The sequence below is a fragment of the Chiloscyllium plagiosum genome, chromosome 18 (assembly GCF_004010195.1).
Source record: "Chiloscyllium plagiosum isolate BGI_BamShark_2017 chromosome 18, ASM401019v2, whole genome shotgun sequence".
In the NCBI taxonomy this organism is placed as follows: Eukaryota; Metazoa; Chordata; class Chondrichthyes; order Orectolobiformes; family Hemiscylliidae; genus Chiloscyllium; species Chiloscyllium plagiosum.
In genome coordinates, this window is record NC_057727.1 from 59456579 (window position 1) to 59471253 (window position 14675).

General features: G+C 45.4%; 1 protein-coding gene across 1 annotated transcript in view; it reads right to left on the reverse strand.

Annotated features, from left to right (window-relative positions):
• The window catches only part of LOC122559266 (NCK-interacting protein with SH3 domain-like), a 116604-nt gene that overhangs the window by 29424 nt on the left and 72505 nt on the right, over positions 1 to 14675 (reverse strand). The window contains exon 9 of the mRNA XM_043708647.1: positions 3870 to 3998. Coding sequence (XP_043564582.1) covers positions 3870 to 3998 — 129 coding nt within the window. The remainder of the gene's footprint in view (positions 1 to 3869; positions 3999 to 14675) is intronic.

Here is a 14675-nt window from a genome sequence, read left to right on the forward strand (position 1 = left end):
TCACATTTAGCTGCACTGAACTCCATTTGCCACCTTTCAACCCAATTCTGCAGTTTATCCAAATCCCCCTGCAACCTGTAACATTATAACAAACTGTCCACCACTCCATGGACTTTAGTGTCATCTGCAAATTTACTAATCCATCCACCTATGCCTGCGTCTTAAGTCATTTATAAAAATGTCAAAGAGCAGTGATCCCAAAACAGATCCTTGTGGAACACCACTAGTAACTGGATCTCTAGACTGAATATTTTCCATCAACCACCACTAGCTGCCTTCTTTCGGAAAGGTAATTTCTAATCCAAACTGCTAAATCACCCTCAACGTCTCTGCATTTTCTCCAACACCCTACCATGTGGAACCTTATCAAAGGCTTTACTGAAGTCCATGTATACCACGTCAACTGCCCTCCCAAAATCTACCTGCTTGGTCACATTCTAAAAAAACTCAATGAGGTTTGTGAGACACAACCTACCCTTGACGAAACCACGTTGACTATCGAAAATCAAATTGTTGCTTGCTAGATGATTATGAATCTTATCTCGTATAATCCTTTCCAAAACCTTTCCTCCAACAGAAGTAAGGCTCACTGGTCTAGAATTACCATCTGTTCCTCAATCATTGCGACAGTGAGAGAGCATCTGTTCCCTGTCACGCAGACAATGTGCGAGTATCTGTCCTCAGTCACTGGGATAGCGTGAGAGAATCTGTCCCCACTCACTGTGAAAGTGTGAGAGAACCTGCTTTAGTCAGTGCGACAGCGAGGGAGAATCTGTCCCCAGTCATTGGGACAGCATGAGAGAATATCTGTCCCCCAGTCATTGGGACGGCATGAGAGAATATCTGTCCCCTAGTCACTGGGACAGTGTCAGAGAATATCTGTCCCCAAGTCACTGGGACAGCGTGAGAGAATATCTGTCCCCCAGTCACTGAGGCAGCGCCAGAGAATATCTGTCCCCCAGTCACTGGGACAGCGTGAGAGAATATCTGTCCCCCAGTCACTTGGACAGCGTGAGAGAATATCTGTCCCCCAGTCATTGGGACAGCGTCAGAGAATATCTGCCCCCCAGTCACTGGGACAGCGTGAGAGAATATCTGTCCCCAGTCATTGGGACAGCATGAGAGAATATCTGTCCCCAGGCATTGGGACAGCATGAGAGAATATCTGTCCCTCGGTCACTGGGACAGCGTGAGAGAATATCTGTCCCCCAGTCACTGGGACAGCGTCAGAGAATATTTGTCCCCCAGTCATTGGGACAGTGTGAGAGAATATCTGTCCCCCAGTCACTGGGACAGTGTGAGAGAATATCTGTCCCCCAGTCATTGGGACAGCGTCAGAGAATATCTGTCCCTCAGTCATTGGGACAGCGTCAGAGAATATGTGGGCGGCACGGTGGCACAGTGGTTAGCACTGCTGCCTCACAGTGCCTGAGACCCGGGTTCAATTCCCGCCTCAGGCGACTGACTGTGTGGAGTTTGCACGTTCTCCCCGTGTCTGCGTGGGTTTGCTCCGGGTGCTCCGGTTTCCTCCCACAGTCCAAATGATGTGCAGGGTCAGGTGAATTGGCCATGTTAAATTACCCGTAGTGTTGGGTAAGGGGTAAATGTAAGTGTCAGAGAATATCTGTCCCCCAGTCACTGGGACAGCGTTAGAGAATATCTGTCCCCCAGTCACTGGGACAGCGTGAGAGAATATCTGCCCCCCAGTCACTGGGACAGTGTGAGAGAATATCTGTCCCTCGGTCACTGGGACAGCGTGAGAGAATATGTGTCCCCCAGTCACTGGGACAGCGTGAGAGAATATCTGCCCCCCAGTCACTGGGACAGTGTGAGAGAATATCTGTCCCTTGGTCACTGGGACAGCGTGAGAGAATATCTCTTCTGCACCCTCTCCAGAGCATTCACATCCTTTTGGTAATGTGGCCACCAGAACTGTACACAGTATTCCAAATGCGGCCAAACCAAAGTTCTATACAACTGTAACATGACCTGCCAACTCTTGTACTTAATACCCCGTCTGATAAAGGAAAGCATGGGATGTGCCTTCTTGACCACATTACTGATCTGCGTAGCCACCTTCAGGGAACAATGGACCTGAACACCCAGATCTCTCTGTGTAACTCCCTATTTTATGTCGTCTTTCAATGTTGTTCCTTTCCAAGTTCATCATCTGCATTGAACCTCATCTGCCACCTATCGTCCCACTCCAACAACTTGTCAATGTCATCCCCACATTTTAAAATTCTAATGTCATCTGCAAATTGCCCCCTCCACACCAAGATCCAGATGATTAATATATATCAGACAAAGCAAGGGTCCCAATAACGATCCCTGGGGAACTCCACCACAAACCTTCCCCCATATATCGATTGACTATTATCTTCTGGTTTCTATCACTCGGCTAATTTTGTGTCCGTATTACTACTGACCCTTTTATACGGTGATCGACAGCTTTCCCCACATGTCTGTTGTGTGGCATTGTATCAAACGCCTTCTGGGGTACATCACATCGATAGCATTACCCTCATCAAACCTCTTCAACATACTCCAGCAAGTCCAATATGATGGTTTTTGGGAACTAAATGGATCTGGAAAACGATGGGTATTTTTAGGTTTTGACTAAGGTGGAGGAGGAGCATTGGGACAGATGATGGGAGTGTCAAGTGAAAAAAGCAAGGGAGTGATAATAGTTGTGGAGGAGAAATGTAGAAAAAGTGAGTGTGTTACTGGTAGGTGTTAGAGTCAAAGTCATAGAGCAGGGAGACAGGCCCTTTGGTCCAAGCCGACCAAAATGTCCATCCACACAAACCCCATTTCCCTACACTTGGCCAATATCCTTCTGAACCTTTCCTATTCATGTATTTGCCCAAATGCCTTTTACATGTTGTTAATGTACTTACCTCAACCACTTCTTCTACCAGTTCATTTCATATGTGCAACACCCTCTGTATAAAAATGGTGCCCCTCAGGTTCTCCTTTATTCTTTCAGCTCACCTTAAACTGATGGCCTCTAGTCCTTAATTCCTCAACTCTGGGAAAAAGACTGAGTGCACTCACTCTATCCATGCCTCTCGTGATCTTATACACTTCTACACCGCCTGCCTGTTCCCCCCCCCCCCCCCCCAACCAAGTCTCATACGCTCGAAAGAAAAAAGTCTTAGCTTGTCCAACCTCTCCCTATGACTTAAATAATTGAGTCCTGGCAACATCCTTGTAAACTTCTGCACTCTTTCCAGTTTAATAATGTCCTTCCTATAGCAAGGTAGCCAAAACAGAACACAATACTCCAAGTGCAGCCTCACAACGTCCTTTCCAACTGCAACATAACTTCCCAACTTCAATATTCAATGCCCTGACTGATGAAGGCCAGTGTGCCAAAACCTTTCTTCATTGCTCTGTTTCCATGCAACTCCACTTTCAGAGAACCATGCACCTGAACTCCAAGGTCCCTCTGTTCCACAGTGGAAAATAAATCAGCACTGTGGAGAGTCAACCATGCAAATGAGACATGGTGGTGGGTGTAGGGGTGGGGGGGACACATGAAGTGTTCATGGCCTGAACTTGTTGAAGTCAGTCTGGAGTCCTGAAGGCTGTGGGTAAGTGGAAAATGAGGTATTGTCCCTCCAGCTTGTATTGGGCTTTACTGGATCAGGCTAGAACAAAAATGTTAGTGTGAGAACAAGGTGGTTTGATAGATGAGTGGTGGAACCATTGAAAAATTCACCCCATCACTCCCAAGAACCATATTATGATGTCTAAAGATGTCTCCCTCGGCAGAAAGGTGGAAGGTGTCCCCTGGTTGAAATGATACAGGTTCAGTGCTAGGGGAAGCCACTTGTCTGCCTCTGCAGTACTTGGGAGGTACTTACCAAGAATGTGAAGATTGAAAGAGAGCAGAACATTTGTAAACAAATCTGGAAGCTGCTCCGTGGAATCAGATGACAAGCCCTCCTCAATCACATCTAGGAGAAACTGGATGAAAGCTGAATTCAGGTGCTCTGTGAACACAAAAGAAGCCTTTTAAAAAGATCTGTCATACTCTGATAAACAAGGTATAAGCATCAAACAGAAATTGCTGGAGAAATTCAGCAGGTCGGGCAGTATATATGAAGAGAGAAACAGAGTTAATGCTTTGAGTCCAGTGACTCTTTGTCAGCGCAACATCGAGGGCCGATGGATGTGTACTGATGTACTACTGTGAGCTCCTTAGGATGTTCTATGTAACTGAACTTGAAACATCAACTTTTGTTTTCTCTCTCCAAAGACACTGCCAGACCCGCTGTGTTCCTCTACTAATGTTTATTTTTCTGTTTGTGTCCATCCACAGCTCTTTGTTTTATTTAAAAGTGTAATTGTCAGTCAGGTTACATGGATGGTGAACAGCATAGTTACTCAGAGTGATATGGTGCCTGTTAGACACTGCTCTTGATACAGTTATCTCGGATCTCAGATGCCCCCACCACCTGCATGATACCCTTCTATCCCCCTCTTTGGCTAATTCAGCATTCCAAGTGAAACCACCAACCAGATTCCAGTCTTGAGGCTCTTGAACAGCACAGTGTTGTTCAGGATATCAAGATCCTGGGTTAGATAAAAAGGGAAAATGATGGCTCTTTAACTGCGAATGATAGCACGAGGATGTCATGATATTCAATACATCAATTGTGTAACCTTTTCATCTGTAAAGAACACTGCCTGAACACTGCCAGGGCTCTATTTCAGTTTGTGTAAAGAACTGCAGATCTCAGGAAAGAGTTCTGTGGAAAATTTAGATTGGAGGGAGATCATATGGATTGATAATTCTACTAAGTTACTTTCTCCTCCATAGTGCTAACCACCAAGATGCTGACGATCAGAGTTGTAGAATTCTCTGCCAAATTTTTGAATGTTTTCAAAAAGGTGTTAGGGAGAATTCTTAGCACTGAAGGGACCAATGGGCATGGGGCGAAAACGGGAACTGGGTACAGTGTTGGGGTGATCAGCCATGATCATACTGAATGGTGGCTCAAAGGGCAGAATGATGTACTTCTCTTCCTTTTTTTTTACGTTTCCATGTTACCTTAGGACTTGGAAAAAGATCAGTTTGCAACACTGTTCAAATCAAACCAGATTGGAGGTAACAGTGGTAAAAAGCTTCAGCTCCTAAGTGTTGCCATGGATTTCCCCACTGTTTCAGATATCATTCATGAAAAACAATTCCAACCTATTTATCCGATTCCTTGTAAAATTATGTCCCAATACATGTGTGAATCATAATGTAACACATGTATTGGGAACAGCAGTGGAATGTGGTGTAAAATTCCAAGCAGTGGAATGTGGTGAAACGGTTAAAAATTATGTCCCAATACATGTGTGAATCTAACCGGAATGGAGGTGTTGCTTAGTCCCGTGTGAATCTTCTTATCTGTATGTAACCAGAATGGAATGTGTTTTTTAGCCTTGCTCTGCTGTTCACATGAATGTTTATATCTGGAAAAGAGTATATCAGCTGGAAAAGTCTCCAGTTCAGAGAGTCTGCTCCGGGGTTACGTTTAACCGCCGAGCGTGGGTTGTTGGCAACCGCTCTACGAGAACTGACGGCTCCCAGTTTTGGTAACATGTAGAGTGAGTATAAGCCAGACCCGTTGTAAGTACGAGACTGGTTGTGGGGACACTGCGGGGAATAAAACACTTATATTCTAGCAGACTCGCCTCTTGGCTGTTTGTTCTGTGTCAGACTACTTTCCTGCGAGCCTGGTCCTTGACCTTGAGAATTTTTTAAAACACTAGGTCATGTCATAGAATTGTAGATTAATACAGATGGAAACAGGCCCTTCAGACCAACTTGTCCGCACGATGAGATATTCCAATCTGACGTATTCCCAGTTGCCAGTATTTGGCCCATATCCCTCCAAACCCTTCCTAACCATATATCAATCCAGGTGACTTTTAAAACATCGTAATTGAGCCAGTCTCCGTCATTTTCTCTGGCAGTTCATTCCGTATTTGCACTACCCTCTGTGTGAAATTTACCTCTCAGGTTCTTTTTAATTTTTTCCACTCACATCTCTAGTTTGGGACTCCCCCCACCCTAGGAAAATGATCTTGGCTATTCGCCCTCTCCATGCCCTTCATGGTTTTATAAACCTCTGCAAGGTCACCCCTCGGCCTCCGACGCTCCAGGGGAAAAAAAAGCCCCAACCTATTCAGATAGTGGCACACTGATTAGAAAATATGTGAGAATGAGCAGTATATAGCCAATGAGTTGGAGATATTATTAGACATCGCTGGAGCAGGTGGGTCGTGAACCCGACGTCCTGGCCCAGAGGTAGGATACTGCCACTGCATCACAAGAGCCCCCAATTCTCTCATATTTTTGTATCCAATGCCCATGTGACTTAGCCACCCAATGTCCAATCAGCTCTTAGCTTGCATTAACTGCTCAAGTACGAATGTTCCCAAATAATGCATGTCCAACAGAGTTACAGCCTGCATCAGTTCCAAGGGTTCCCAAACTCACCAGAAACGTTGCACCCTTGGTTCAACAAGAAGTTGGACATTGCCAAGAACAGATTCATCCTTCGCATCACCACCAGTGACTGCCTGCTCCGGGATCACACTTCTACAAGTGAACAGCCTGACAGAGGGTGGCTTGGATTTCTGTGGACAAGACGTAGTGAGCCACCTTCAACATTCTGGGAGAGATAGCAAAATCATAGCTGGATGGGAACACCTGAAATGTCAGGGACCATAACCTTTGCCGTAAGCGTTTTGACAAAGCCCTTTGCAAGACTTTGCTAGTTTGAGTAAAAGCTGATGGAATTATAGTTAAATTAGTGGCCTGATTAGGAAATGGTCTGAGGCAGAGTGTGACAGAATGCGACTTGGTGGAATCTCACAGCCACCTGTGTTCAGGACTCAACTATTTGCTGAACTTACTATGATCTCAGACTTAGATGACAAGATAGAGACGAAGTTTGCCAATGAAACAAATATCAACCGCATTGCCAAAGGAGAAGACAAAACAAAGTTCCAAATATATTACTAGACTAGACAGGATTGAGGTTCACAAGGAGCAAATGTTAGTAATTCTGGGAAGTGTGAAAATAGATAAGTCCCCTGGATTTATCCTAGGATTCTCTGGAAAGCCAGGGAGAAGATTGCAGAGCCTTTGGCATTGATCTCTATGTCGTCATTGTCTACAGGAATAGTACCAGAAGACTGAAGATTAGCAAATGTTGTTCCCTTGTTCAAGAAGGGGAATAAGGACAACCCTGGTAATTATAGACCAGTGAGCCTTACTTCGGTTGTGGATAAAGTGTTGGAAAAGATTATAAGATATAGGATTTTTAGTCATCTAGAGAGGAATAAGTTGATTAGGGATAGTCTACATGGTTTTGTGAAGGGTAGGTTGTACCTCACAAACTTATTGAGTTTTTTGAGAAGGTGACTAAACATGTGGATGAGGGTAAAGTGGTTGCGGTGGTGTATATGGATTTCAGTAAGGTGTTTGATAAGGTTCCCCATGGTAGGCTATTGCACAAAATACAGAGGCATGGGACTGAGGGTGATTTGGTGAATTGGTTCAGGAATTGGCTCGCTGAAAGAAGACAGAGGATGGTGGTTGATGGGAAATGTTCACCCTGGAGTTCAGTTACTAATGGAGAACTGCAAGGATGTGTTTTGGGGCCATTGCTGTTTGTCATTTTTATAAATGACCTGGATGAGGGCTTAGAAGGATGGGTTAGTACATAGTGTCATCTGCACAAAGATTGGTAGAACCTTAGTGCAGAAGGATGCTGTAGGTTACAGAGGGACATAGATAAGCTGCAGAGCTGGGCTGAGAGGTAGCAAATGGAGTTTAATGGTGAGATGATTCACTTTGGAAGAAGCAACAGGAATGCAGAGTACTGAGTTATTGGTAAGATTCTTGGTAGTGTAGATGAACAGAAAGACCTTGGTGTCCATGGACATAGATCCCTGGAAGTTGCCACCCAGGTTGATAATGTTGTTAAGAAGGCATACGGTGTGTTAGCTTTTATTGGTAGAGGGACTGAGTTTCAGAGCCACGAGGTCATGCTGCAGTTGTACAAAATTCTGGAGCGGCTGCGCTTGGAGTATTGCGTACAGTTCTGGTCACCACTTTATAGGAAGGATGTGGAAGCTTTGGAAAGGGTTCAGAGGTGACTTACTAGGATGTTGCCTGGTATGGAGGGAAGGTCTTACGAGGAAAGGCTGAGGGACTTGAGGCTGTTTTCATTAGAGAGAAGGTTGAGGGGTGACCTAATTGAGACATATAAGATAATCAGAGGTTTAGATAGACTGTGAGAGCCTTTTTCCTCACATGATGATGGCTAGCAAGAGGGGTCTTAGCTTTAAATTGAGGGGTGATAGATATAGGACAGATGTCAGAGAGTAGCACGGGCGTGGAACGCACTGCCTGTAACAGTAGTAGACTCGCCAACTTTAAGGGCATTTAAATGGTCAATGGATAAACATATGGATGTAAATGGAATAGCATCAACTCAGAATTGATGAGCTGGAAACTGAGCTTCCAATGTTGAGACACAACCGGGATGGGGAGAGTTACCTGGACGCTATATTTCAGGAGATGGTCACACCCATTAGACTAACTAACTCCTATTCAGCCAGTGGTCAGGGAGAGGAGGGTGTGGCTGTGAGTGAGGGAGGTAGAGTTGCAGGAGTCTCAGCCCCTTGTCCAGCAGGTTCAAGAGTTTTGCTCTCTGTGTGGACAGGAATGGGACTGCAGGGAGGATGAGCTGACTGACCACAGCACTGTGGTGCAGGGAGCCATTCAAATGGGGGGGGAATGAGAAGAGAAATGTTGTTGTATTTGGGGATTGTATAATTAGGGGCAGAGACACTGTTCTCTGTGTCCAGGATCGAGAGTCCCGAAGATTGTGTTGCCAGCCTGGTGCTCGGATTCAGGATATCTCATCTGGGCTGCAGAGGTACTTGGAATGGGAGGGTAAATATCCAGTGGTTGTGGTCCATGCAGGTACCAAAACATAAATAAAGCCAGGACAGAGGCTCTGAACAGCCGGGAGCTAAATTAGGAAGCAGAACCAAACAGGTAATAATCTCTGGATTCCTACCTGACCCACGAGCTAATTGGCACAGGTCAATAAGATTAAGCAGATAAATGCTTGGCTCAAAGATTGGTGTGGAAGGAATGGGTTTGAATTCATGGGACATAGGCACCAGTACTGGGGAAGAAGGGGCCAGTTCTGATGGGATGGTCTTCATCTGAATGGTGCTGGGAGCAGAGTCCTAGTGAATCACATAATTAGGGCTATAGATAGGGCTTTAAACTAAATACAGGGTGTGGGGGGAGGCGGGGGACGTCAGTGAAAGGGGAAATTAGAAAACTCGAATTAAAAAAGAAGGTAAGAGTGCAGAATTCAGGACAAGTTATTAAAATCTCCAGCATAGACACAAATAGAACAGAGTATCTGGAAAGAGTTAGCAATCAAACTTTGATTACACTGGACAAACGAATGACAACGCGAAGAGGGACAGTTAATGCAGGACTGAAGGTGTTATATCTGAATGCACACAGTCTAAGGAATATGGTAAATCTGCTGTGGGCGCAGATTGAAATTGGCAGGCATGATATGGTGGGCATCACGGGGACTTTACGGGTTTTGCTCCCTGTGTGACAGAAAGCAGAGAATGGGGATAAAAGGTTCCTTTTCAGGGCAGCAGTTGGTGACATGTGGTGTTCAACAAGACTCCGTGTTGGGACCGCAACCTCTCACTTTCTACATTAACAATCTAGATGGAGGAACTGACGGCATTTTGGCTAAGTTTGCAGATGATACAAAGATAGGGAGAGGGACAGGTAGCATTGAAGAGGGAGGCGACAGAAGGATTTGGACAGGTTAGGAGATTGGGCAAAGAAGTGGCAGATGGAGTACAACATGGGAAAGTGTGAAGTCAGGCACCTTGGCAGCAAGAATAGAGACATGGACAATTTTCTAAATGGGGAGAAAATTCCAAAGTCTGAAGTGCAGTGACTTGGGAGTTCTAGTCCAGGATTCTCTCAAGGTAAACTTGTAGGTTGAGTCAGCAGTTAGGAAGTCAAATGCAAAGTTGGCATTTATTTCAAGACGACTTGAATATAAAAGCAGGGATTTTTTTTTTGAAGCTTTATAAGGCTCTGGTCAGACCACATTTGGAATATTATGTGCAGCTTTGGGCCCCATACCTCAGGAAGAATGGACTGACCCTGGAGCGGGTTCATGAGAATGGCCCCAGGAATGAACAGCTGAACTTATGAGGAACATTTAAGGACTCTGAGTTGGTACTTGATGGAGTTTAGAAGGATGAGGGCAGATCCAACTAAAACATATAGAATACTGAATATCTTGGACACAGTAGATGTTGGGAAGGTGTTTCCATTGGTAGGAGAGACTAGGACCAAGGGCACAGCCTTAGAGTAAAGGGAAGACCTTTTAGAACAGAAACCACTGAACCACCAGGCAGTCCCAATGTCTCTTGGACTTTGCAAGAACACTGGGTGATCTCATTGAAACACTGGCTTGACAGGGCAGATGCTGAAAGGAGGTCTCCCCATAACAAGATTAGAACTATGGGAAACTGCTCAAAAGTAAAAGGTCTCCCATTTAAAATGGAGGCAATAGTATATTGCCCTCAAAGGGCTGAGAGTTTGTGGAACTCTCTTTCCCAGAGGTGGGATCAGAGAGATTCTTGATGAAAAAGTGAGTGAAAAGTTACCGGGTGTTGACAAGAATCGCGTTGGAGGGGCAAGCTCAGAGAGACTGATTGAGCTCCTGCTAATTCTCCAGTTCATACATTTGTGTCCAATGGATTTAGTTACTTTTTAATGTGAGAGGAGGCAGTGAGAAAGTTGGGCACTGACATTCTGTGCAGGTGAGCACCTGACCAGTTGGAGCAACCACTTCACTTCACACATTTAGTGAAAGGAGCGGCACTTGTTATTCTTTCACAGGACGTGGACATTGTTGGAAGGACTAGTATTTATTGCCCATTCCGAACTGCCCCTAAAATGACTGGCTTGTTCAGCCAATTCAGAACTACATGCATTGTTGTGGGTCTGGAGTCACATGTAGGCCAGACCAGATGAGGATGGCAGATTTCTTTCCCTAAAGGACATGGGTGAAGCAGGATAGCTTCATTGCTGCTATCACAAGATAAATATTCCAGATTTAATTGCATTCCAATTTACTTTGCTGCTGCTTTGGGATACTGCTTATGGCTCCAGAGTATTAGCCTTGCTTCTAATCACTAGCCCAGTAATATTATCACAACACCATCACCTCCTCTTCCCCTTAGTTGCCTGTCTTCACCAAGCTAGACTAGATGCACTGACCCATTGATTGTGGGAGTGCTCAACTCTTTCAATTCCTACTGTTTATACAATAGGTAAGGTGAAAGTGGGCACTGCAGATGCTGGAGATTAGAGTCAAGATTAAAGTGGTGCTGGAAAAGCACCGCAGGTCAGGCAGCATCCGAGGAACAGGAAAATCAACATTTCGGGCAAAAGGCAACCTCGGATGCAGCCTGACCTGCGGTGCTTTTCCAGCACCACTCTAATCTTGACTCTTTACAATAAGTAACCCTGTGGACCAGCTTTGCACTCCTGTCCATCCAGCCTTTGTGCTGGAGACAATGAATGGGCGGTGGGGGTGGTCAGTTGAGTTTTCCTGCAAGGCATTCATGGACATGAGCTACAAGTTAGGATCCAGCATTGTCCATGTGATTCCAACTGATGGTTTCTTCAAATGGACAGCAGGTGGCACAATTCCCCTTTCCTCTCGGAACAAGGGATTCACTGACGCCCCCTGGCTATACTCCACATTATCTTACCGTTGTGATGGAAGTTTAATTTTGATCGCAAACTGTAGGCCTGACTAGCAAAGCTTGCAATCATTGCTCATCTCTATTTCCACCAAGGTGGTGAGGAGCTGTAACAAATCCACTAACAACCTCAGTATAATCCACACAAAGACATGATGAGAAAGAATAGGAAATTAATTTGGGAGGAATGTTTCACCATTCAGAAGATTCACAAAGCAATTACATACCAAATAGGATGCTTCAGAACACTGAGGCTACACAGACTCTCATTGCACTATGTGAATTCTGGCTGAGGTGAACCCCTGGCCATTGCGCAGATCCTGGCCGGCTTTCTTTAGACTAGCACAGAGATCATAAACACTTCTCACGATCACTCAAACTGAGCTGATGACAGTTCAGGAAGCAGCTAACTTGCGAATGTGTCACAGACAGACAGATTCTGCCAACTGAGCTAATTAGCACTCTTAGATCTGTGGCAACATGCCAACAATTCTAGGCCACTTCAAATGAGTGGAATGATGAAGGTGCTGAAAGATAGACAGGGTAAAGCTGGTTTCTGGACAAGAAATCAAACAGGCCAACCGTAACCTTACTGAATCTGAGCTGGTTGGAATGTTGAGCTCCCAGCTCCTCATTGTAAATGAGCACAATGCAAAATTTACAAAAGTAATAGTGGTACTGAGGTTGGGGTGGGGAAGATGATGACAGATGTAGGGCAGTGAACGAGAGAGGAGAAAAAAGCAGGAAGCAGAACAGGCAACGGGGGGGGGGGGGGGGGGGGGGGTTGGTAATGGGAAGCAGAGTCCTACAGCACAGAGACAGACCCTTTGCCCATACTGGTCCATGCCGACCAAAATGTCCATCCACCCTAACCCTATTTCCCTGCACTTGACCCATCTCCTTCTAATCCTTTCTTATCCTGCTGCAATTTCTGATAACCTTTCTCACTGTCCATGATATCACCTATTTTAATGTCATCAGCAAACTTACTAATCATGCCTTGTACATTCTCATCCAAATCGTTGCTGTTTGTTGTCCATATCAACGGGCCCAGCACTGCCCCCTGAGGCACTCCACTAGTCACAGGCCCCCAGTCTGACAAGAATCCTTCCACTATTCCCCTCTGCTTCTGACCATCAAGCCAATTTTGTATCCAATTTGTCAGCTCCCCCTGGATTCCATGCGATCTAACCTTCCAGAGTGGTCTACCATGTGGAACCTTATCAAAGGCCTTACTGAAACCCCTATAGACTATACCTACCGCCCTGCCCTCGTCAACCTTTCTGGTCACTTCATCAATGAACTCTAACAAATTTGTGAGGCGCGATATCCCACTTAAAAGCCATACTGATTACTTCTCATCAAATCCTGACTTTCTAAACGCATGTTCATCTGAGCTCTCGGAATCTTCTCAAGTAACTTACCCACCACAAATGTTAAGATTATTGGCCGATAATTCCTAGGCTTTTCTTTGCAGCCCTTCTTGAATAAATGCACAACGTTCGCTACCCTCCAGTCTTCTGGGACCTCACCCGGGTGTTATGGTGATGAAAAGTATCAGCTAGAGCCCCTGCAATTTCTTCTCTAGCCTCTCTCAGGATTCCTGGGTATATCTGGTCAAGACCAGGACATTTATCCACCTTCATTCATTGTAATACATCCAATACCTCCTCTACTGTGATATGGACTGTCCCCAACATATCATCACTAACTTCCCCACGTTCCCAAGTCTTCATGTCTTTCTCCATGGTAAATACAGAGGAGGAATATTCATTGAGAACTTCGCTCATCTCATAGAATCCCGACAGTGTGGAAACAGGCCATTTGGCCCAAAAGGTCCACACCGATCCTCTGACGAGTAACCCTCCCAGACCCATTCCCCAACCCTGTTACTCTATATTTACCCCTGACTAATGCACCCAACCTACATATCCCTGAACAGTATGGGCAATTTAGTGTGGCCAATTCACCTAATCGGCACATCTTTGGATTGTGGGAGGAAACCCACGCAGACACAGGGAGAACGTGCAAGCTCCAACGCAGATAGTCTCTGGCACTGTGAGGCAGTAGTGCTAGCCACTGAGCCACCGTGCCACTCCTGTGGTTCTAAACATACATGTCTACTTTGGTCCTTGAGAGCCCCCATTCTCTCTCGAGTTATTCTTTTTCCTTTAACATACTTAAAGTACCTCTTTGGAATCCCCCGAATTGTCTCAGCCAAGGCTTTATCTCATGCCCCCTTTTCGCCCTCCTGATTTCCTTCTTCAGTAAACTCCTGTATTCCCTCTATACCTCCAGGGATTCCTTTGATCCCAGCTGCCTGTACCTGAGCTACGCCTCCCTCCTTTTTTCTGGTCAAGGCCTCAATATTTCGTCATCCAGGATTCTCTATTCCTACCAATACAAACCTTGTACTCTGGCTATCTCACTTGTGAAGGCCTCCCACTTTGCCAGCCCTCTGGCAAAGGATCTACTCCAATCAAATCCAAGCCAGCTCCTGTCTAATTCCATCAAAATTCGCCCTGCCCCAACTTAAACCTGTGGACCAGTTTTGTCCCTCTCTACGATTATTTTAAAATTAATACAACTATGGTCACTGGTCCCAAAGTGCTCAAGAAAGATAGGGGGAAGAGACATGGAGGATAAAGAGAGGTGGGTGCAGTTCCTTAGCAATAAGCGAGATTTTAAAAACATGCTGCATCTGGCTGTGAACTCTTTCTGAGACCGGTAGACACCCACCTCTCAGCACTGGAAGCTGCACTTGCTGGAGCTAGCATTCCCAAGGCAGGTACAAACCCATGTTTTGTGAAGGTTTGTAGCTCAGGTTGAGGTTT